This window comes from Parus major, chromosome 11, assembly GCF_001522545.3.
Source record: "Parus major isolate Abel chromosome 11, Parus_major1.1, whole genome shotgun sequence".
NCBI classification, from domain to species: Eukaryota; Metazoa; Chordata; class Aves; order Passeriformes; family Paridae; genus Parus; species Parus major.
Genome location: NC_031780.1, coordinates 984,677 through 1,003,790, shown reverse-complemented (window position 1 = coordinate 1,003,790; position 19,114 = coordinate 984,677). Strand labels below are relative to the sequence as shown.

At 65.2% G+C, this 19,114-nt stretch overlaps 4 protein-coding genes across 12 annotated transcripts; 2 read left to right on the top strand and 2 right to left on the bottom strand.

Moving 5' to 3' along the window:
- Positions 1-13: 13 nt before the first annotated feature.
- DEF8 (differentially expressed in FDCP 8 homolog) lies at positions 14-4,828 on the top strand. Of its 4 annotated transcripts, XM_015640436.3 has the most exons (12): positions 15-32; positions 690-805; positions 929-1,011; positions 1,093-1,242; positions 1,469-1,610; positions 1,683-1,847; positions 2,305-2,432; positions 2,869-2,982; positions 3,408-3,488; positions 3,754-3,894; positions 3,993-4,102; positions 4,181-4,828. In XM_015640436.3, exons 1-12 carry the CDS (start codon positions 16-18, stop codon positions 4,281-4,283), a joined length of 1,350 nt encoding a protein of 449 aa, XP_015495922.1. In that variant the 5' UTR covers position 15; the 3' UTR covers positions 4,284-4,828. The 4 variants fall into 4 exon arrangements, with proteins under 4 accessions (XP_033373115.1, XP_015495922.1, XP_033373117.1 ...); XM_033517224.1 differs by having other exon boundaries at positions 14-32; positions 3,993-4,828; XM_033517226.1 differs by lacking the exon at positions 15-32 and adding an exon at positions 85-160 and having other exon boundaries at positions 3,993-4,828.
- Positions 4,829-5,145: 317 nt separating this feature from the next.
- Positions 5,146-8,814, bottom strand: DBNDD1 (dysbindin domain containing 1). Of its 2 annotated transcripts, none has more exons than XM_015640437.3 (5): positions 8,362-8,814; positions 7,266-7,393; positions 6,217-6,363; positions 5,740-5,880; positions 5,146-5,652 (listed from the first exon to the last, which is right to left on the bottom strand). In XM_015640437.3, the coding sequence occupies exons 2-5, from the start codon at positions 7,312-7,314 to the stop codon at positions 5,492-5,494; spliced, it is 498 nt and encodes a 165-aa protein (XP_015495923.1). In that variant the 5' UTR covers positions 7,315-7,393; positions 8,362-8,814; the 3' UTR covers positions 5,146-5,491. The 2 variants fall into 2 exon arrangements, with proteins under 2 accessions (XP_015495923.1, XP_015495924.1); XM_015640438.3 differs by having other exon boundaries at positions 7,266-7,389.
- A 116-nt stretch (positions 8,815-8,930) lies between these two features.
- GAS8 (growth arrest specific 8) lies at positions 8,931-15,710 on the top strand. 2 transcript variants are annotated; one of them, XM_015640428.3, is made up of 11 exons: positions 8,931-9,042; positions 9,499-9,591; positions 10,555-10,752; positions 10,903-11,109; positions 11,421-11,475; positions 11,898-12,103; positions 12,293-12,460; positions 12,764-12,850; positions 13,796-14,005; positions 15,046-15,111; positions 15,342-15,710. In XM_015640428.3, exons 1-11 carry the CDS (start codon positions 9,040-9,042, stop codon positions 15,489-15,491), a joined length of 1,443 nt encoding a protein of 480 aa, XP_015495914.1. In that variant the 5' UTR covers positions 8,931-9,039; the 3' UTR covers positions 15,492-15,710. The 2 variants fall into 2 exon arrangements, with proteins under 2 accessions (XP_015495914.1, XP_033373014.1); XM_033517123.1 differs by lacking the exons at positions 8,931-9,042; positions 9,499-9,591; positions 10,555-10,752; positions 11,421-11,475 and having other exon boundaries at positions 11,002-11,109.
- A 3-nt stretch (positions 15,711-15,713) lies between these two features.
- On the bottom strand, positions 15,714-18,873 carry LOC107210065 (5-hydroxyisourate hydrolase-like). 4 transcript variants are annotated; one of them, XM_015640431.3, is made up of 9 exons: positions 18,673-18,873; positions 18,453-18,572; positions 18,213-18,368; positions 17,995-18,139; positions 17,744-17,919; positions 17,586-17,675; positions 16,377-16,519; positions 16,005-16,140; positions 15,714-15,871 (listed from the first exon to the last, which is right to left on the bottom strand). In XM_015640431.3, the coding sequence occupies exons 1-9, from the start codon at positions 18,847-18,849 to the stop codon at positions 15,782-15,784; spliced, it is 1,233 nt and encodes a 410-aa protein (XP_015495917.1). In that variant the 5' UTR covers positions 18,850-18,873; the 3' UTR covers positions 15,714-15,781. The 4 variants fall into 4 exon arrangements, with proteins under 4 accessions (XP_015495917.1, XP_015495918.1, XP_015495919.1 ...); XM_015640432.2 differs by lacking the exons at positions 17,586-17,675; positions 17,744-17,919; positions 17,995-18,139; ... (1 more) ...; positions 18,453-18,572; positions 18,673-18,873 and adding an exon at positions 17,103-17,558; XM_015640433.3 differs by lacking the exons at positions 17,586-17,675; positions 17,744-17,919; positions 17,995-18,139; ... (1 more) ...; positions 18,453-18,572; positions 18,673-18,873 and adding an exon at positions 16,755-17,067.
- Positions 18,874-19,114: the final 241 nt, after the last annotated feature.

The window sequence follows — 19,114 nt, the reverse complement described above, 5'->3', positions numbered from 1 at the left end:
CCTCGGGGGGCCGGGATGGGTGGACGGTGTCGGTACGTGGTGACCGTGGGCCGAAGCGGGCGTTGGCGGTGAGGCAGGGCGGGGGCACGGGCGTGGGAGGCGGAGAGACGCGTCTGTCCACGGGAACGGAGACGGGGACCGGGACGAGAACGGAGACGGGGTATGGTGCTAGGACCGGGGTGTCGGGGACGGGGACGGTGCTGGGGTGTTGGTGCTTATGACAGAATGCCGGCGACGGTGTGTAGGTGTCAGTGTCCGTGTGTCTGTGTTTATGTCCGTGTGTCGGTGTCCGTGTGTCGGTGTCCGTGTGCCGGTGTTTGTGCCGGTGTTTGTGCCGGTGTTTGTGCCGGCGCTGGGGTTTCTGTGGGTGTGCCAGGGTGTCGGTGACAGTGAGGAGGTGTCGGTGCCGGGGTGTCAGTGCTGGTAACGAGGTGTTGGTGACAGTGCTGCTGGTGCTGGCATGTCGCTGCTGCTGCTGCTGGGCCGTCAGTGCCAGTGCTGGAGTGTCAGTGCCATGACAGGGTGTTGGTGGCAGTGTCGGTGCTGCTGAGGTGCTATTGGTGCCTGTGATGGGGTGACGGTGCCGGTGCCAGGGTGTGGGTGCTGCTGATACACTGCAGGTGCTGTGACAGGATGCTGGTGACGGTGCCAGCGCTGGGGTGACTGAGGCAGTGTCCATTCCCCAGCAGGACGGTGGCAATGGCATCAGATGAGCGGCTGGCCCGCTTCCGCCAGGCCCACCTGAACCCCTTCAACAAGACCCCTGAGCAGCTGGAGCGCCCCGATGGAGAATCCCCTGCCCCAGGTGGGTGCTGATTCCCCCACCCCACTCCCTGTCCCACACTGGGGTGGGCAGCCAGGCCCAGCCCCTCCGTGGTACCCCTATTCTGGGGGTGGTTTCAGCCCCCCATGAGACCCCACTTTGTAGCCCAGCAGCCGGATCCCACCCCAGGGGACCCCGAGGGCACTCTGGACCTGGGGCTGGCCGAGGACCACTTCTCCCGCCCTGTGGTGAGTGGGGCGGGTGTTGTGAGGATGGGGGGGATGTGGGGGACTCAGCTCACCCTCCTCTTCCTCTGGTGGTGGCGGCAGGGGCTGATCCTGGCGTCGGACGTGCCGCAGCTGCGCCGGGCCATCGAGGAGTGCAAGCGGGTGATCCTGGCGCTGCCCGAGCACTCGGAGCGGCAGAAGGACGCCGTGGTTCGGCTCATCCACCTCCGCCTCAAGCTGCAGGAGCTGAAGGTGGGGCTGAGGCTGGAGCTGGGGCAAGGGGGTCTCTATGGCTGGGGCTCCATGCTGACACCCATCCCTGGCAGTGTCCAAGGCCAGGCTGGACAAGCTTTGGAGCAACCTGGGATAGTGGAAGGTGTCCCTGCCCGTGGCAGGAGGTGGAATGGGGTGAGCTTTAAGGTACAACCCAAGCTATTCCATGGTTCTTTAGTTCTCTGATCCTCCTTTCCCCCTGCAGGACCCTGGTGAGGATGAGCCCAACATCCGGGTGGTCCTGGAGCATCGTTTCTACAAGGAGAAGAGTAAGAGCGTCAAGCAGATGTGCGACAAGTGCAGCACCATCATCTGGGGGCTCATCCAGACCTGGTACACCTGCACAGGTGGGTCTGGGACACCCCCTCCACGTCCCTGCTTCCCCCATCCCCACACTGACACCCACCTGTGCCCCCCAGGCTGCTACTACCGGTGCCACAGCAAGTGCCTGCCACTGGTGAGCCGACCGTGCGTGCGGGCCCAGGTGAGCCACCAGGCCGAGTACCAGCTCAGCATCTGCCCCGAGAGCGGGCTGGACAGCCAGGACTATCGCTGTGCCGAGTGCCGGGCCCCCATCTCCCTCCGTGAGCCCCTGCTGCTGCTGGGGGGCTGGGGGGAGCAGGGGGAGCGGGGGCCTCGGGGGCTGGGAGGCCTGTGGGGCTCTGTGGGGCTGGGTGATGTGGAGCTGGGATGAGCTGGGAGCTCTGTGGGGTTGGGGGGTGTAGGGCTGGGGGCTCCATGAAGCTCTGTGGGACTGAGAGGGGGGCTGAGGGGAGGTGGGAGCTTGTGGGGCTGGGCTCCCTGGGGGGCTTTGTGAGGCTGGAGGAGCTGCCTGGGGCTGAGGGGCTGTGGGGGGCTCGTAGGAGCTGAAGGTTTGGGCTTTGGGGGCTGGGAGTTACGGGGATCTGGGGAAGGTGACATTGGGGCCCTGCCGTGTCCCCAGGTGTTGCTGGGTGTCCTGGGGGCACACACAGGGTGTGGGGTGAGCAGAGAGCAGGGGGGTGCCAGTGCCAGCCCCATGCCAGCCCTGTGCCACCACAGGGGGGGTGCCCAGCGAGGCCCGGCAGTGCGACTACACCGGCCTCTACTACTGCTCCAGCTGCCACTGGAACGACCTGGCCGTGGTGCCCGCCCGTGCCATCCACAACTGGGACTTCGAGCCCCGCAAGGTGCCCCTGGCCTGGGGTGGGGACACCCTGGGGTGTCACCAAAGTCCCTCGGGACAGTGGCCCTGGGTAGAGGTCACCTGGGGGGGCATGCCCTTGGTCATGGGAGTCCCTGGGGAGCATGTCCCTCTTGGTGGGGTCACCTGGGGGATCCCATCCCTGATCTTGCATGTCCCTGGGGACCATGGCCTTGTGTAGATGTCACTTGGGGAACCACATCCCTGTTCATGGGGGCCGTGTCCCTGGTTATGGGGGTCACTGGGTGGAGATCACTTGAGGGGAAGCTGTGTCCCCAGTGCCGTGTCCCCAGTGCCGTGTCCCCAGTGCCGTGTCCCCAGGGCCGTGTCCCCAGGGCCGTGTCCCTGTGACAGGTCCCTGGCAGGGCTCCGCGGGTGGCGGCAGGGCTGGCAGGTGCGGGGGGTGACGGTGGCCCTGGCAGGTGTCACGCTGCAGCATGAGGTACCTGGCACTGATGGTGTCACGGCCGGTGCTGAAGCTGCGGGAGATCAACCCACTGCTCTTCAACTACGTGGAGGAGCTGGTGGAGATCCGGGTGAGTGCTGGGTCTGGGGAGGACCCCACAAGGGCAGGGGACACCACAGAGGGCCTGTGGCGTGAGCAGGAGGTGGGGAGACCCCAGTGGCACCTACTGGGTCCCACAGAGAGGAAGCAAGTGAGGTGGGGGGTTTGGGACAGAGGGTGCCCAGACTGCAACAGGAATGAACGTCACCCATCTGGTCTTTTTCTTGTCACACTTCTGTCTCCATCCCGTTAACAACCCCATCCCTGTCGCCATCCTCATCCTGCCCCTGCCATTGCTGTTTGCCCTATGGTCCTATTCCTGTCCCCATTCCTGTTCCCATTCCTGCCCCATTCCAATTTCATCCCTGTCCTCATTCCTACTCCCATTCCTGTCCCCATTCCTGTCTGTATTCCATCCCATCCCCATTCCCACCCCATCCCATCCTGTCCCTGCAGAAGCTGCGCCAGGACATCCTGCTGATGAAGCCCTACTTCATCACCTGCAAGGAGGCGATGGAGGCGCGGCTGCTGCTGCAGGTCAGGCTGGGGCCAGGGCCAGGCATGGTGATGGCGGTCACACGGCGGTGGCGGTCACACGGCGGTGGCGGTCACACGGTGGTGGCAGTCACACGGCGGTGGCGGTCACACGGTGGTGGCGGTCACACGGCGGTGGCGGTCACACAATGGTGATGGTCACACAGCGGTGATGGTCACACAGCGGTGATGGTCACACAGCGGTGACGGTCACACGGCGGTGGCAGTCACATGGAGGTGGTGGTCACAGTGCCCCATTTGCCCACAGCTGCAGGACCGGCAGCACTTTGTGGAGAACGATGAGATGTACTCGCTGCAGGACCTGATCGACATCGAGGCCGGGCGCCTCGGCTGCTCCCTCACCGAGATCCACACGCTCTTTGCCAAGCACATCAAGCTGGACTGCGAGGTGAGCCCATGGTGCGGGGCAGAGCCGTGGGGAGACCCCCGTGGGGTCAGTGGAGGGCTGGAAGGGTCACCATTGTCTCCTCCCGCCTGCTCCCCCAGCGATGCCAGGCCAAGGGCTTTGTCTGTGAGCTGTGCCGGGAGGGCGATGTGCTCTTCCCCTTCGACAGCCACACCTCGGTCTGCGCCGACTGCTCCGCCGTCTTCCACAGGTACCAACACGCGGGGGCGGGATGTGGGGACATGGGGGTGCCAGGGGGTGACCCAACATTGTCCCCCTCCACCTCCAGGGACTGCTACTACGACAACTCCACCACCTGCCCCCGGTGCACCCGGCTGAGCCTGCGGAAGCAATCCTTGTTCCAGGACTCCGGCACGGAGGCAGAGCCCTGAGGGGGGTTTGGCCCCACGGTGGGGTCTCAGGCCCAAGACTGCCCCCCACCCACCACAGGGCCCTGGGATGGACACAATCAACCCAGTGGTGGCCCTGGCTCTGGGATCCTCTGCTCGTGGAAATAGCAGCACTGCCAGGAAGGAATCACTGCTGGACCCCAGCCATTCCCGGGAGCATGGAGAGCCTCACCGGAGGGGCCAGGATCGGGTTAACTGGGATCCGGTTAAGGCCCCACCGCGGCTCCTGCCGTCCCTGCCTGGAGCCGGGTGCGGGCAGGGATGGGGTGCAGGCCGGGGCTGGTGCTGCGCTGTCCTGGAGTCACTGCTGCTGTCGGGAGGGCTCAGCCCTGGCACCGGGATGGCACCGAGTCCCTCCCACACCCAGCACTGGACTCTGGTCCCTCCCCACCACCGTTACCGGGACCGAACCCCGCGGGGGATGTTGCGGGATGTTCCCCGGGCTGGACCGGGTGCGGTGTGGAGCCGCTGCCTCCCCTTCTCCCCGGTGTTTCCTGTAGCATTAACGAGTCTCTTTGCGCAACCCAGCACTCGTGTCCCTGCTTCGGGCGGCGGCGAGGGGCACCGGGGCCACGGGCAGGATGTGCGGATGACCGGGGTTGGCAGCCCGGGAGCTCCCGCCGATGCTGGGGCTGCCGGGGGCGAGCACCGGCACCGGGCCGGTCCGCGGGATAGAATTGCACTGCGGGGGATGTGCCGCAGCCACCGCCGGTCTCTCGTCCACCGAGAGCGGCCGCGGCCACGCTGTCCCGGTACCAGCCGAGCACCCCCCGTTCCCGCTGCTCCCGTGCCCCCAGCTCCTCCCGCTCCCCCGCGCGGCGGCGCAGACGGGCAGAGGCCGGCGGTGGATCGGTCGGTCGGTTTTACCGGATCACAGCACTGCTACATCAGAACCGGGCGGGCACCAGCATCGACCGCGCTCAGCCGTGCGACCCGTCCCGTCCTGCCCCACCCGCCGCTCCCGGCAACCGAGGCCGTGCCGCTCCCGGGGGCCGGCGGGGCCGGCCCGGTTTTCCCCCGGGGCCGCGGGCCACCGGCTGAGGGCAGCCCCGGTACGTCCCCGCCGCGGGGCTGGGGCCGCCTCTGCCCTCCGGGCGGGCTAACGGGAGTCCTGCGCCCGGGGACGGGCTCCATCAGTACCGACGGGAGCAGCACCGGCCTGTCCCGGTGTCCCCCGGCGGGTTTTGTCCCTACGGCTCCCGCGGGCGCTCGGCGGGCAGGAAGGCGTCCGGGGGTCCCGGCGGCAGCTCGGGGTCACTCAAGTGCTTCTTGTCCCGGCCCTGCTCCCGCGCGCGGGTCCAGGAGGGCGAGCGCAGGTACCCGGCCCGCGGCACCGCCGGCGGCTGCAGCCCTGCGGGACGCACCGGCGGGTGGGCGGTCAGCGACGCACCGGGACGGGCGGACAGACCGGGAGCGGCGGCCCCGGACCCCCGCTCACCGCCGGCCGTCTCTCCGGCCACGTTCTCCTCGTCGGAGTCGGCGAAGACCTCGGCAAGCTCCTGGTCCGACATATCCGTCAACTCCGTCAGGTCCAGCAGGTCGAAGTGCACCTCCAGCGAAGACACGCTGCTCAGGGGCTCTGCGGGCACCGGGGGGAGGCTGGGGACCCACCGCTGTCCCCAGTGGGGGAGGCGGGGGTCTGCTGCTTGTGGCCCAGGGAGCAGGGGGTATGAGGGGATTGGGGGGGGTATGACTGGCTGGGGGCTAGCAGGGAACCCCTAGGGGTGTCAGGGGACCCCAGGGACAGGAAGGAGAACCCAGAGGATGGCAGAATACCGGGGACAGGCAGGAAACCCAAGGGCTGGCAGGAGACTCTGGGGGACAGGCAGGAAAGCCCAGAGCAGACCCAGAGGTGCTGGGGACAGGCAGGTGATGCTGTCGGCAGGCAGGGAGCCCAGCTCAGGGCCTCACTCACGTCGGCGCTCAGTGACCTGCAGCAGGCCGGCGCTGGGGATGGGGATGCCACCCTGCTCCTCCGCGGGGACTCGGGGGGTCTCCTGGGCCGGCCCGTGGGTCGGGGTCCCTGCAGGGCGCTCCGGGACCAGTGGCTCCTTGCCAAGCTCTGCCACATCAGCACCTTCTGCTTCAGTGAGGGCAGCTCCTCCCGGGGCCCCCCAGCAATCCCGGGGTGCCCAGCTAAGAGGCCGGGGACAGCAGGACCCCCGGGGATGGCCGGGGGAACGGGCAGAGCTGCCCGAGACCCTCGTGTCGGAAGCTGGCAGCCCCCGCCCCCCTCCCCGCGCAGCCCCTTTGTGTCGGCGAGACAAAGCGCAGCCTGTGCCGGGGCCCGGACAAGGGCGCATTGTGCTGGGACTGTCCGCGGGAAGAGCCGGAGGGACAAGGCGGCCGTGGCACACGGCCATGGTCATGGCACAGGTCATGGCACACGGTGGTGGTAGAGCCCGTGGTTGTGGCACACAGCGGGGGCACAGCCGTGTTTCGGGGCTGAGCGGGCGCTGAGGGTGGCAGGAGGTCCTGCGTGCCCAGGGCAGCACGGGGGGGCGCGGCACCCTGTCCCCACGAGGTCCTGGCACCACACACCGCCACCAAACCGTGCCACCGCTGAGTTACCGGGTGACACGGCACAGGGGTGGGCATCGCACCCCTCCCACCGGGATGGTGACAGCGGGGCAGGGACAGAGACCTCCAACCCCACGGGGAAAGGGATGTTACGGGGTGTTCCTGCTGCCGGCACGTGGAGCTGCAGGACATCGGTAGGACACCAGTGGGACACCAGCCCTCTGCCCCGACACTGACTCCGCCACATCCTGACCCCGCAGGTATGTTCCCTCGGGCCGGGACATGAGGTTCTCATCCCGCTCCAGAGCAGAGAAGATCCCCGTGGGGCGGACACGGGGGCTGCCCGCTCTTGCCCGCTCCCGCCGCCTCGCCCCGCTCGGTGCCCAGCCCCGGTGGGTGACACCGGGCCGTGCCACCCCCTGCCCGCACCACGCCCCCACACACCAGGGCGCTGGTCCCGGCTGCAGAATTCCCCTCTGGCTTCCGCCTGCATGGTCCCGCCGTGCCGCCGGCCGTGTCACCAGCAGTGTCCCCAGCCACACCGCCCGCTCCGGCCTGGGCTCACCGGCTGCCTGGCGGGAGCGGGGCCGGATCAGGGATCTCTCCCGCACGACGTGTGCTGACTCACGGCAACCGCAGAGCCGGGCAGCCGCCGGTACCGGCACCCCAGGGCACCCGCGACCCGCCCCGGTGGCACTGTCCCCTCAAGGGCCCGGTGTCCCGCCGTTCCCCCGGGGTCACGGCCGGGGCTGCCCCGTGCTGGCGGCTACGGCACGGCGGTGTGCGGGCCACACGCGGGAGGGATGGGCGTGCAGGGGAGCCCTGGCACCGCCTCTGTCGCCAGGTGCAGCCCCCCCAGAACACCGGATCCCCCTCAGCTGCACCAGCACAGCCACCTCGCTGTCCCCAAGCCCCTCCGCACGCCGGCACTGGCACAGCTGTGCGGGATGTCTGCAAGGGACCCCACTGCTCCCCACGTCCCCTGGGCACCCCAGTGTTCCTCCGTGTCCTGTGAACACCCTACTGCACCTCTACACCCCCGAGCACCCCACCGTACCCCCACATTCCCTGGGCATCCCGTCGCAATCCCAAATCCCCAGGGCACTCCCCTGATCCGTCTGACCACTTGGCCACCCCACTGCCTCCCCATGTCACCCCATTGCACCCCCACCTCCTGCGAGCATCCCACTGCCGCCACCCAAGTCCCCGGGGTATTCCGGTGCTCCCTCAGGCCCCTGAGGACACCACCGTGGTCCCCCACATTCTCTGGGTACCCCACTGCTCTCTCCCTCCATCCCCGACTCTCCCTGTCCAGACCCCCCCGCGATGTCCAGTCCCCGCCCCCACATCCCCCTCCCCCTGCACCGGGCACCCCCAGCACGGCCCCACGCCCCCCTTTGCACCCCAATGCGCCCCCCCCGCTCCTCTTCCCGTTGCACCCCCGCCCTACATCTCCTTGTCCGCCCCGCGGGGCCCGGCCCGGTTCCACGGTGATGGGCGTGCCGGTCCGTGCCTGCCCTCTCTGCCCCCCCGCCCTCACCTGCGGCGGCGACGGCTGCTGGAGCCGCCATGGGCCGGGCTCGGGGCTGATGCCGGTGCCGGTGCCGGTCCGGTGCCGGTCCGGTGCTGGGCGGGCCCGGTGCCAGCCCGCAGCCCGCACGGTCCTGCCCGCCGCGGCGGGGGCGGGAACACCGGGGGCGGGGACACCGGGATGGGCGGAGCCGAGGGGCGGGAGGCACCGGGAGGACAAGAGAGGGCGCGGAGGGGACCGGGAGGAGCCGAGGGGCACGCGGGGATCGGGGGACCCCAGCTGGTGGGGACAGCCCGGGTCACAGCGGGGGGCGCAGGGTTGGGAGCAGCCTGTGCCGGGCACAGCGGGACCCCCGGGTTTGTCCCCTCAGTCCTCCCCGAACTCGTTCCGCCGCCGAACAACCCGGTTCCCCCAGTCTCCCCGTTCCCTCACACTGCCCCCCGCCGCTTCCTCCCAGCCCGGTCCCCGCGATGTCCCCCCGCTTCCCCCCGGTGTCCCCTCCCGGTCCCCGCCCCGCCCCCGCCCCGTCCCCGCCCCGTTCCCGCCCATCTCGCTGGCCCCGCCCCCGTTGCCAGGGCGGAGCGTGGCGTCGTTAGGGAGCGTGTCTCCCGCAGTGCAGCTCTCGCGAGATTTCGCCGTCGTCTCGCGGGATCTGCCGTCCGTTGCCCGGAGACGCCGGCCGCCGCCATGGTGAGAGCGGAACCGGGCCCGAGCCGGGATCGGGATCAGGAGGAGAACCGGGGTCGGGGAGAGAACTGGGGCGGCTGCTGAAGGGTGTCCTGCAGCCGGGATGTGCGGGCAGAGGAGGGCGGTGGAGCCCCGCGGCCCGATTTCTAGGATCCCCGTCCTGTCCCGGCCCGCTCCCGGGGAGGGTACGGAGCCCCTCGGCGCCGTTTCCAGCACCGCGGCGATGCTTCTCCGGCGTTATTTTGGGTACAGGCGTTTTGTGCCCGGGGCTCACCACAGAACCGAGTCGGCAATGGCAGCGCATGAGCCTCTCCCCGCCTGCTCCCGGGGCTCCCGGCTCCGTGTCGCCGTTGTCGCCGTGTCCCTGCCGTGAGAGCAGGGATGCTCCGGGGCCGGCACGGGGACCCTGAGCAGCGCTCCTCACCCATTCACCTCCTGTGCTTGGCTTTCTGTCCTCAGGCACCCAAAAAGAAGGCAGGGGGCAAAGGAAAGGGGGGCAAAGGCCCGGCGATGGTGGATGCCTCGGCCCCGGAGGACATGAGCAAGGAGCAGGTGAGAGGTCCCCGGGCCAGCCCTGGGGAGGAGGCGTAAGGACATGTCAGAACAGCTCTGGGGACCCTGCGTGGCGCCTGGCCCCAGCTCCGGGGACAACAGGTGCAGAGGGTGACAGGGACGAGCAGCCGGGGTTTGTGTCACTGACGCCTGGCTGGGGCTGGGGAGGGGGGGTTCTTGTTCCTGGAAGGAGCAGCCTCCTCATCCCACCCTCTGCTCCCCAGCCCTGTGTTCTGGGTGCTACTCAGGCCACACATGGAATCTTGGGTCCCCTATGACAATAAAGTCCCTGAGGAGCTCCAGCCCAGAGAAGGGAATAAAGCTGGGGAAGGGTCCAGAGCACCAGGAGTGGTTGAGGGAGCTGGAAAGGGGCTCAGCCTGGAGAAAAGGAGGCTCAGGGGGGAACCTTCTGTCTCTGCACAACTCCCTGACAGGAGAGGACAGCTGGGAGGGGCTGGGTTCTGCTCCCAAGGAAAAGGGACAGGAGGATAGGAAACGGCCTCAAGCTGTGCTGAAGAAGGTTCAAGTTGGATATTGAGAAAATTTCTTCCTGGAAAGGGTTGTCCAGCCCTGGACAGGCTGCCTAGGGCAGTGTTGTAGTCCCCATCTCTGGAGGGATTTAAGAGTCATGTGGATGTAGCACTTGGGGATACGGGTTAGGGGTTGGCAGTGCTGGAGGAACAGTTCAGTGTGATCTTAGAGGCTTTTCCAACCCAAACAATTCCATGGACCAGAAGTATCTGAGCACCTGAGAATGGTGTTACTGGACACTGCGAGCCAGAACCCCATCCCAGGCTGCAGGCAGTCCGATGAGGTTTGGGACTTTCCAGAAGCTGCTGGATTCAGTCAGGAACCTCCACAGCTCCACACCAGTGATAACCACCACATCCTGCCGTGTTTGGGATGTGGAGTCTCCAAAGAACTCCCTTCCTCCTTACCTGTCCCTTCCTCCTGGCTTGGCAGCTGCTGGAGCACATGGTGCGTCTCCGGGAGGAGCTGGACCGGGAGCGGCAGGAGCGGAACTCCTTCCAGCTGGAGTGTAGCAGGATCCAGAGCTACTGGGAAATCACCCGCCGGGAGCTGGAGGAGAAGAAGGCAGAGCTGCGGAACCGCGACCGGGAGATGGAGGAGGCGGAGGAGCGGCACCAACTGGAGATCAAGGTAGGGCTGAAGGGCTCCAGCTGAGCCTTGGGCACCTCTGAGGAGGAGAGGGGTAGGAGCTGGGCAGGATGAAATCCAGGAATGTTTCACCAGCATCCCAGTTCCGGGTGATCCTGCTGAGCCCCTCACCCGCTCTCTGTCTGTCCTCAGGTGTACAAGCAGAAGGTGAAGCACCTGTTGCATGAGCAGCAGGAGAACCTGACGGAGCTGAAGGCAGGGGAAGTCCTGTCCCTGAAGCGTGCCCAGAAGGATCACTGGGACCAGGAGCAGGAGCTGTGGAAAGAGAAGCGCGCCTTGAACACAAGGCTGAAGGAGCAGGAGTTGGCCAACGAGGCAGCCATTACAAACCTCTGCCTGGTACGTCCCTGGCTGGGCTGGAGCCACCTGTGAGGTGTCTTATCCCCAGGGTGGGAGCAGGAGTGGGATCTTGCCTCCTTGTCTCTCTCTGTGGGGTGGGATGGGATTTCTGGTGCAGGAATGAGGAGAAGAGATTCCTGGGTGACCCCTCTCCCACAGTGGGGAGCTGTGAGAGCAGCTGGAAAACCTATAAGCCACTGTTTGCATCAGCATGGGAACAGAATCCTTTCCCAAAGAGCAGGAGGGAATCCCTGGGGCTGGGCTGACTTGGGATTTGATTATTTCTTCCCACACTGAGTTTCTTCCTACAGAAACACGAGGAAGAGATGGCCCGGCTACGCAGTGACTTTGAGATGCAGACCAAAGGTCAGGGCATGAGGCAGATCCCACAGGAGCATGACAGGGAGAGCTGTTTCTGGTTCCCAAGCAGCACCTTGAGCATATGGGGCCAAGTTCTCCTCAATTCTGGCCATTTTTCCTTTCCCAGTTGTGGCCATTTTTTTTTCCTGGTTCTGGTCACCTTCCCACCCCACTTCTGGCTGATCTCCCCCACCTGAGGTTCTGGCCAGTTTTCCCCACAAGTCCTGGCTGGTTTTCCTCCCTGGATCTGTCTAGTTTGCCCTCCAGTTCTGGCTGGTTTTCCCTCCAATTTCAGCTAGTCCCAACCCACACAGTTTTGGCGAGTATTCCCTCAGTTGCGGGTGCTTTTTCTCCCTTCCCCATTCTGATCACCTTTCCTCCCCACTTTCAGCCAGTTTTTCCCCAGCTCTGACAATTTTTCCCCCCAGAGATGGAGGCCAAGTACACCAGGAAGATGCAGGCACTGCGGGATGAGATGGACCTGCGGAGAAAGACCGAAATCCACGAGCTGGAGGAGAGGAAGAACACTCAGATCAGCGAGCTGATGGGGAACCATGAGGGGGCTTTTGGTGCCATCAAGAACTACTACAACGATATCACTGCCAAAAACCTGACACTCATCAGCCTCCTGAAGGTATTGCCCATCCCTGTGTCACTGCTCCTGCCAGGGTGTCATCTGGATCTGGCAGTTCTCTGGTGTCAATGTGGGTGCTGCCACTGGCCTGTGCACCAGCATTTGAGTGGGAAGGGTATCCCAAGGGTGTGGGGGACTCTGAGGAGCTGGGCAGCTCCCAGGAGCCAGGACTTGTGTTCCCAAGAACAGGAGCAGGTGGAAGACCTGAAGAAGAAGGAGGCTGTCTTGGAAAAAGAGAAGGCAGATGTGCTGCGCCAGAACAAGGGGCTGACAGAGCCACTGCAGGAGGCCCAGGAGCTGGTGGCTGAGCTGCAAAAGAAGTTGGTTCACTATTACAGGGACAAGGAGGCCCTGATGGTGAGTGGCCAGCCCTGTCCTTTCATGGGCTCATTCCTGGAGGAAAAAACACTGACCTCTGCCACTTGGTGTGCAGTGATTGCTGGGCAAAGCAAGTCCTGCTGTTCTGCTTACTGTGCTTTTGTGGGATCTCACATGGGGATCCAAAGAGAGACTGGAAGGGAGACCAACCCTACTGCAGGGGGGTTGGTGTGGGTGCTGCCTGGTTTTCTCTCTGCTGCTCACTCTCCTCCCTTCCCAGAACACATCTCCAACACTTCCCAGACAATCCTGTTCTCTTTAACCCTCCCTTCCTGTTCACAGAACTCCAAAGCCCATCTGAAAATCACGCAGAAGGAACTGAAGGACCTTCAGTGGGAACACGAGGTGCTGGAGCAGCGGTTCAGTAAGGTGGGACCTGCAGGCAGGGCTTGGCACCCTCTCCAAACCTTCTCCAACCCCTCTGCAGAGGATAGGGCGTGGGGCTTAGCAGAGCCCGTGCTTAGCCCAGGGCTTTCCAAAGCTAATCCAGAGTCGGGTGATAACCGCTGCTCCCAGCAAAGCTGCTCCCAGCTCCAGCCTCTCCCACGGTCAGCAGACAGGCCTGGCCTTGTCCTTTGCTAAGCAATCATGCACGCTCCAGCGAGGCCCCCGGGCTGCACGGGGCAGAGCCGGGAGAGGGGGATTGCCACGGGCCCCTCCTCTGCCAAGCGTTCCAGGCTCGCTCCCTCTCGTTGTTCTGGGGTGCTCAGGAAGAGCCCTGCAGAGCGAGTGCTCCCCCCCACTAACCCAGATAAATCTTTTGAGGCAGGAGAGAGCTCATTTGCAATTCGTAGAAATCCCCAGGATTATGAACATTGATCCGAGGCCTCATTAACAATCCATCATTAAGACAGCGCCAGATTCGGAGCGTTCAGAAATAGGCTTTGGAGGAGAGACTGTCCTAATTAGGACAGTTATTAACTAGCTGTGAGCCAGGGACTGCTGCCAGCTGTGGGGATGAGAGAAGAGACCCCCATGTGCCGGGGGCCCTCTCTGGGGTCTGAATTAGTGCTGCAGGGAGCCCGTTGGGGCATTCCGTGCCTGGAGGGGAGGAGGGGAGGAGGGAGAAGTGCAGGTGCTGCGCCATGGAGGGAGGGAGGGAGGGAAGAATGGAGGGGGGGAAGCTGTGCTGCAGCACCTGCCTTCCCTGTGGGCTGCAGGTGCCGTGGGGAACGGCCAGGCTGAGCTGCTGGACCAGTTTTCTGCCCTGTTTGTGCTCCACACCATTACACAGACCCCAGTCAGCCTTGTGCAGGCCCCTGTGTCCCCTGGGGTCCCGAGGGTGCTGTGACACTGTGCTGTCTCCCGGAGCAGGTCCAGGAGGAGCGAGATGAGCTCTATCAGAAGTTCACCAAAGCCATTAACGAGGTGCAACAAAGAACGGGATTCAAGAACCTGCTCTTGGAGCGGAAGCTGCAGGGACTCCTCAGCCTCCTGGAGCAGAAGGAGGTGGAGCTCAGCGAGGTCGTTGCAGTCTCCAACCTCGACCCCAGCGCTCTCTCCTTGGTCTCACACAAGCTGGAGGTACTGGAGCCCGGCAAGGGCTGGATTTGGGGGGCAGAGCGCACTGTGGGGTGCCTGCTGCCCTGGAACACACCAGTCCCCATCCTCCATGGCTGTAGGTGGCACAGCACTCGTTCCCAGTGCTCACAGGGCCACGTGTGGTGCCATGGGGCACACAGCTCTGCCTGCAGAGTGGAGAGTGTGGGTGGCAGAGTTTGGCACTGATCTGTCCCTCAGGTGGGGCCTGTTTGGAGGACCATGGCCACAGGCTCCATGGCACTGCCAGCACCCTGTGCTGCCACACAGCCAGCTGGCCAGCAGGTCCAGTGGCACCCAGGGGCTCTGTGCAGGGGGTGTCACACCTGTGAGCCTCGCCTGGCCATGGGGACAGTGCAGACAGGATCCTGGGGCTCTGCGGTGTCTGCCGTGCTAAAAATACCTCTGCAGAGAGCCTGGAGACCCACATTCCTGCAGCCTGCCGCAGCTGGAGCCAGGGAGCAGTGCTTGCTGCGGGTTGGGCACAGACACAGGGAACGAGGGCTCCACCACCTGGTGCCCTCCTGCATGTCCCCACCCGGTCCCTGCTGCAGGGGGAGTCGGGGAAGCTCTGGGATGCTCTGGGATTCGTACCAGGCCTGTGGGACAGGCATTGGATGTGTCACCTCCCAGCAGGTGGAAGGAAAACACATTCCTGGGATGGCATCACTGGCGTCAGGCTCTCCTGCAGCTGCTGGGGTCCCTGAATTCCTCCTCTCAGCTGCCTCGGGGAGCCTGGCTCCCCGTAATTCCCGTGGTGCCGCGGCAGCAGGGTGGTGCTGCTGGAGCAGGTGCTGCCAGCACTCCCCACGCAGCAGGGCAGACCGGGATGGCTGTGGTGTTCATCCGGAGCTCCCTGTCCCTGCCCGGGGCTGGCTGTCCCTGGCACTGCCACTCAGAGGGGGCAGGGTGGTGGCCACCTGCCAGGCCGTGCTGCTCCGCTCGCCTGTCCTCTGCCACGCCACACCCGGCCATCGTGTCCCCAGGGCTGGGCAGCGCAGCCTCAGCCCAATCTCCCCTTGCAGGACGTGCTCAATTCCAAGAATGCCACCATCCAGGACCTGCAGCTTCAGCTGGCCCGAGTCTGCAAGGTAAGGGTGGGGAGGAATCCTGGAGAGGTTTAAGAGCTGTGTGGATGTGGGGATGTGGGTTAGTGCTGGCCTTGGCACTGCTGGGGGAACAGTTGGACTCGGTCATCTTAGAGGCATTTCCAACCCAAAGGGTTCTGTGATTCCATGGTTTGGGGGTTGGAAATGAGGCTGGGGGTGCAGGGAGCTCTCCTCTGCTGACAGAGGGGCTGACAGGGACCCTTTCCTCTCAGGCACACAACGACATGCTGCAGACCTTCGAGGCAAAGCTGACAGCCTTTGGCATCCCCCTGGACAACTTGGGTTTCCAGCCACTGTCCTTCCCCTTCCCAGGGCAGGAACTGGGGCAGGGCCCTGCTGGACTCGTTTCAGTGCCCACCTGATGCCAGCAGCACTGAGGGTCCTACTGGCACACTGGTAGTGGGGCTGTGCCCATTTCCTGCTCCATGCCTTTAAACAGACCCCAGTGAGCATCTTTAGGAACCTCTCCTCCCAAGGGGGACCACAGCTGGAGGGCTCCAGGCATCCCACCCACCCCACCAGGTGCCCCGGGGGCTCCTTCTGTCCCTCCAGAAGAGGAAGGCGATTTTTTTGAGACAAAACAGTGCTGTGTGGAGTTTTTAATGGCATCAGTGGCACCATTCCTGGGTGCCCAGGGGAAGGCAGAGCCCCTCTAACTGCCCCGGTAGGTGGTGTAGGAGTAGGGGCTGATCAGGAGCGGGACGTGGAGCTTCTGTGCCGGGTCGGTGATGATGAAGACAACCTGAGGGAGAGTGAGGAGACAGCAGTGGGAATCCCCCTCCTGTAGTGAGGCCCTGGGGAGTGCAGCCCCTTGAGCCTGGCCCCAGCCCCCAGACTTTCTGTGTCACTGCTCCCAGTCTCCCCACACTCCATACCTCCACAAAGGGGTAGAAGCTGGTGTGCCCCAGTCCCCGCCAGTACTCGGCTGTCTCAAAGTGCAGCTTGTAGGTGCCAGACTTGGCCTGTCCCGGTGCCAGGAGGGGCTGACAGCGCCCATCCGCATCCGTGTACCTGAAACCAGACCAAGCCAGTCCTCCTGCACCCCAAAACACAGCCCCACCCCCAGAACCTGCCCCGCTGTACCCTCAGAACCTGCCCTGGCCGTACCCCCAAGCACCAGCCCTGCCACCAGCAAGCAAACCCCAGGTGAAGGCTGGGCAGCCAGTTATGCCAGGAGCCTTTGGCCAAGCTCACAGAGCACTGGCAGCAGTGTCCCTGCCCCATTCCGGTGCCATCAGCTCTCCTACCTCTGTGCCAGCTCCATCCACTGCAGCCCCGGCTCCTGCAGCTGGGCCAGCCGGACAGCAAGGCCGGCTGCCGGCAGCCCTGTGGCCGTGTTCAGCACATGGGTGGTCAGGGTGCTGTTTCCCACCTCAGACATGCTGTCAGCCTGTGGCAGAGGGAGAAGCAGGGCTTGGACCTGTCCTGGCAGCACCATCTGCCTTCTTGACTGTGCTGCAGCCAAGCCCCTGCACCTCGCTCTTCCCCAGAGCTGGGATATGGAAACCCACGTCCTTCCCATGCCACGGTGCTCAGCCCCAGGCTCCTCAGCCACCGTGTGTGGGTGCCAGCTGGTTCCCACCAGGATGCAGGGTCTGTGCTTACGGCAGCAGCTCCCTGCTCACCTGCCTGTCCTGGTGGGCCTCAGCACAGCACAGCAGCCAGCCTGGACCTGATGAGGAAGCAGCCCCGTCCCAGCAGCCCCATCCCTGCCCACGCTGTCGCGTTCCGGAGGACATTGACCCTGCCCAGCTCTCTGCAGCTGGCTGGCATCAAGGTCAGCGCTGCTGGGGGCAGCCAGGCCCCTTCTTTTCCTGCAGTTCCCGTGCTGGGGTGGGAGCGCAGTTCGGGGCTGTGTCCCAGCAGCCGGCAGGACCAGGCAGCCTCCCTGGAGCCGGAGCAGCTCCCACTGGCAGCCTGACACCAGCACCAGATGACGTGGGGGTGCCACAGAGGCACCCTGGCGAGCTTACCTGCCTGTCCTCTGTCCCACTTGGCCAGGGACCTGTGGCCGATGACCCTGCACAAAACGCCATCCCCAGCCCAGCCTCCCTTCCTGGCGCCACAGCTCTCCCGGTGGAGCTGGCGCGGCTGGATGCCGCTATCCTGGCACGGGGCTCCCGCAGAACCGGGTGCTCCTCCCCGGCTGGGCCGAGCCGCACGGGCGGCTTCCCGCTGGGAGCTGTGCCCAGGAGCCCCGCTGGCACCCACGCTCCGGCAGCGCCGTGGCCCCGAGGCTGGTGGCCCAGAGCCCAGTGGGAAGCTGGGGCACTGGGCCAGGAGGAGCCACAGCACAGCTGCCATCCCGGTCTCGCCTCCCACCACGGAAAGCACCTGGAGCGCATCGGTGCTGCGGCAGCCGGGCACGTGGGGCTGTCAGGAACCGGCACCGGCTTCACCATAGCCTCGCCCTGCCCTTCTGCACTGCCGGGGCACCGGGGGGCTCAACGTCTCACCTGCACCGTGATGCGGGTGGTGGCGGTGGCTCGCAGCCCCATCCCCTCCTGGTCGGCAGCCTGGATCTCCAGTGTGTATTCAGGGACAACCTGTGGCAAGAGGCTCTGTCACCCACAAGTGGGGGATGAGCTCGGTGGGGGCTGAGTCCGGGACTCACCTCTGCCACCAGCCCCAGCCTGGCTACAGAGACCAGCCCAGAGCTGCTGTCGATGGTGAACATCCCGGGCTGGGGCTTCTCTGGCACCTGGCTCAGGATGGAATATCTCACAACGCCATTGTTGGTGTTCACGGCGTCGTCTGCATCGGTGGCCAGCACCTGCAGAACCGACGTGCCTGGAGCAGGTGGTTATTGGTGACCTGTCACACATCCCTCCAGTGCTGCCTGCCAGGTGGTGGCAGTGGTCCCACCTGGCTTAGCTCCCTCCAGCACAGAGCCCTGGAAAACTGCCTGGGTGAAGACGGGCCGGTTGTCGTTCTGGTCAGTGACGGTGATGATGATCTCCATGGGGTCTTCCACGGGCTGCCCGTTGGCTGACACAGCATGGGAGTAGAGCTGCAAGGGCACAGTCAGCGTGTGTGCCGTCCCCAGGATCGTCCCCATCCTGCCACAGGCTCCCCTCACTCACCACATATTTATCCTTCTCCTCCCGGTCCAGGGGTTTTGTCACCTCCAGCCACCCCGTCTCCCGCTCGATGATGAAGACACCCGTGGGGAAGGTGTCTGCCCCCTGCCCTGTGATGCTGTAGAAAACCTTGGTCTCCTTTTCCTTGCTGGATTTGATCTGGCAGCGAGGCAGGAAGGGGAGGGTGAGAGGTGTCCCAGTCCTCCAGGGACCCCCTGTGACCCAGTCCATGGGCACACATACCTGCACCAGCTTCTTGGGGAAGGGTCCCTGATCATTCTCGGGGCAGTTGGTGGGGGGGATGATCCAGTCCCTCTCCTGCTGCTGGAGGCCGTGTCCATATTCCGGGAAGGTCAGCATGTCCTGTGGGATGGAGAGCAGGGCTGTAGGGCCACGGCTCTGCACAGAACCTCGGGGTGGGGGTGGCCGTGCAACAGTCCCGGCCCCACTGCGATGGTCCCACCTGCAGGAGGAGGAGGAAGAGGAGGGTGAAGGTGCAGAGTGCCATGGCTGCAGCTGCACTGGCTGTTCCCCCCAGGTGCCAGCTGGGAACTTTCCCTGTTGCGTCAGTGACCTTGGCCAGGAAAGCAGAACCGGCTTTCCAGAGCTGCCAGCCCCGGCGGGTCTGGGGGCGCCGCATGGGGGGACCCAGCACACGAGATGCTGCTCCAGGCTGGGCGGGACGATGGAGTCCAGGGACCCCCCCGGAGCTGTCCCTCGGTGGCCACGGGAACCCCCACTCCAGTGGGGCTGGGGGGCACACACAGGTCCCCCCCGAGAGTTCCAGTGCTCCCATAGGCGGCAAAGGGGGAGGAGGCACCCGGCGTTGGCACGGAGGAATGGGGAAGGGGGGCTGTTCCTGCGGGGGCGATGGTGGGAGGTGCCGGGTTCATGGGAGCACCGGG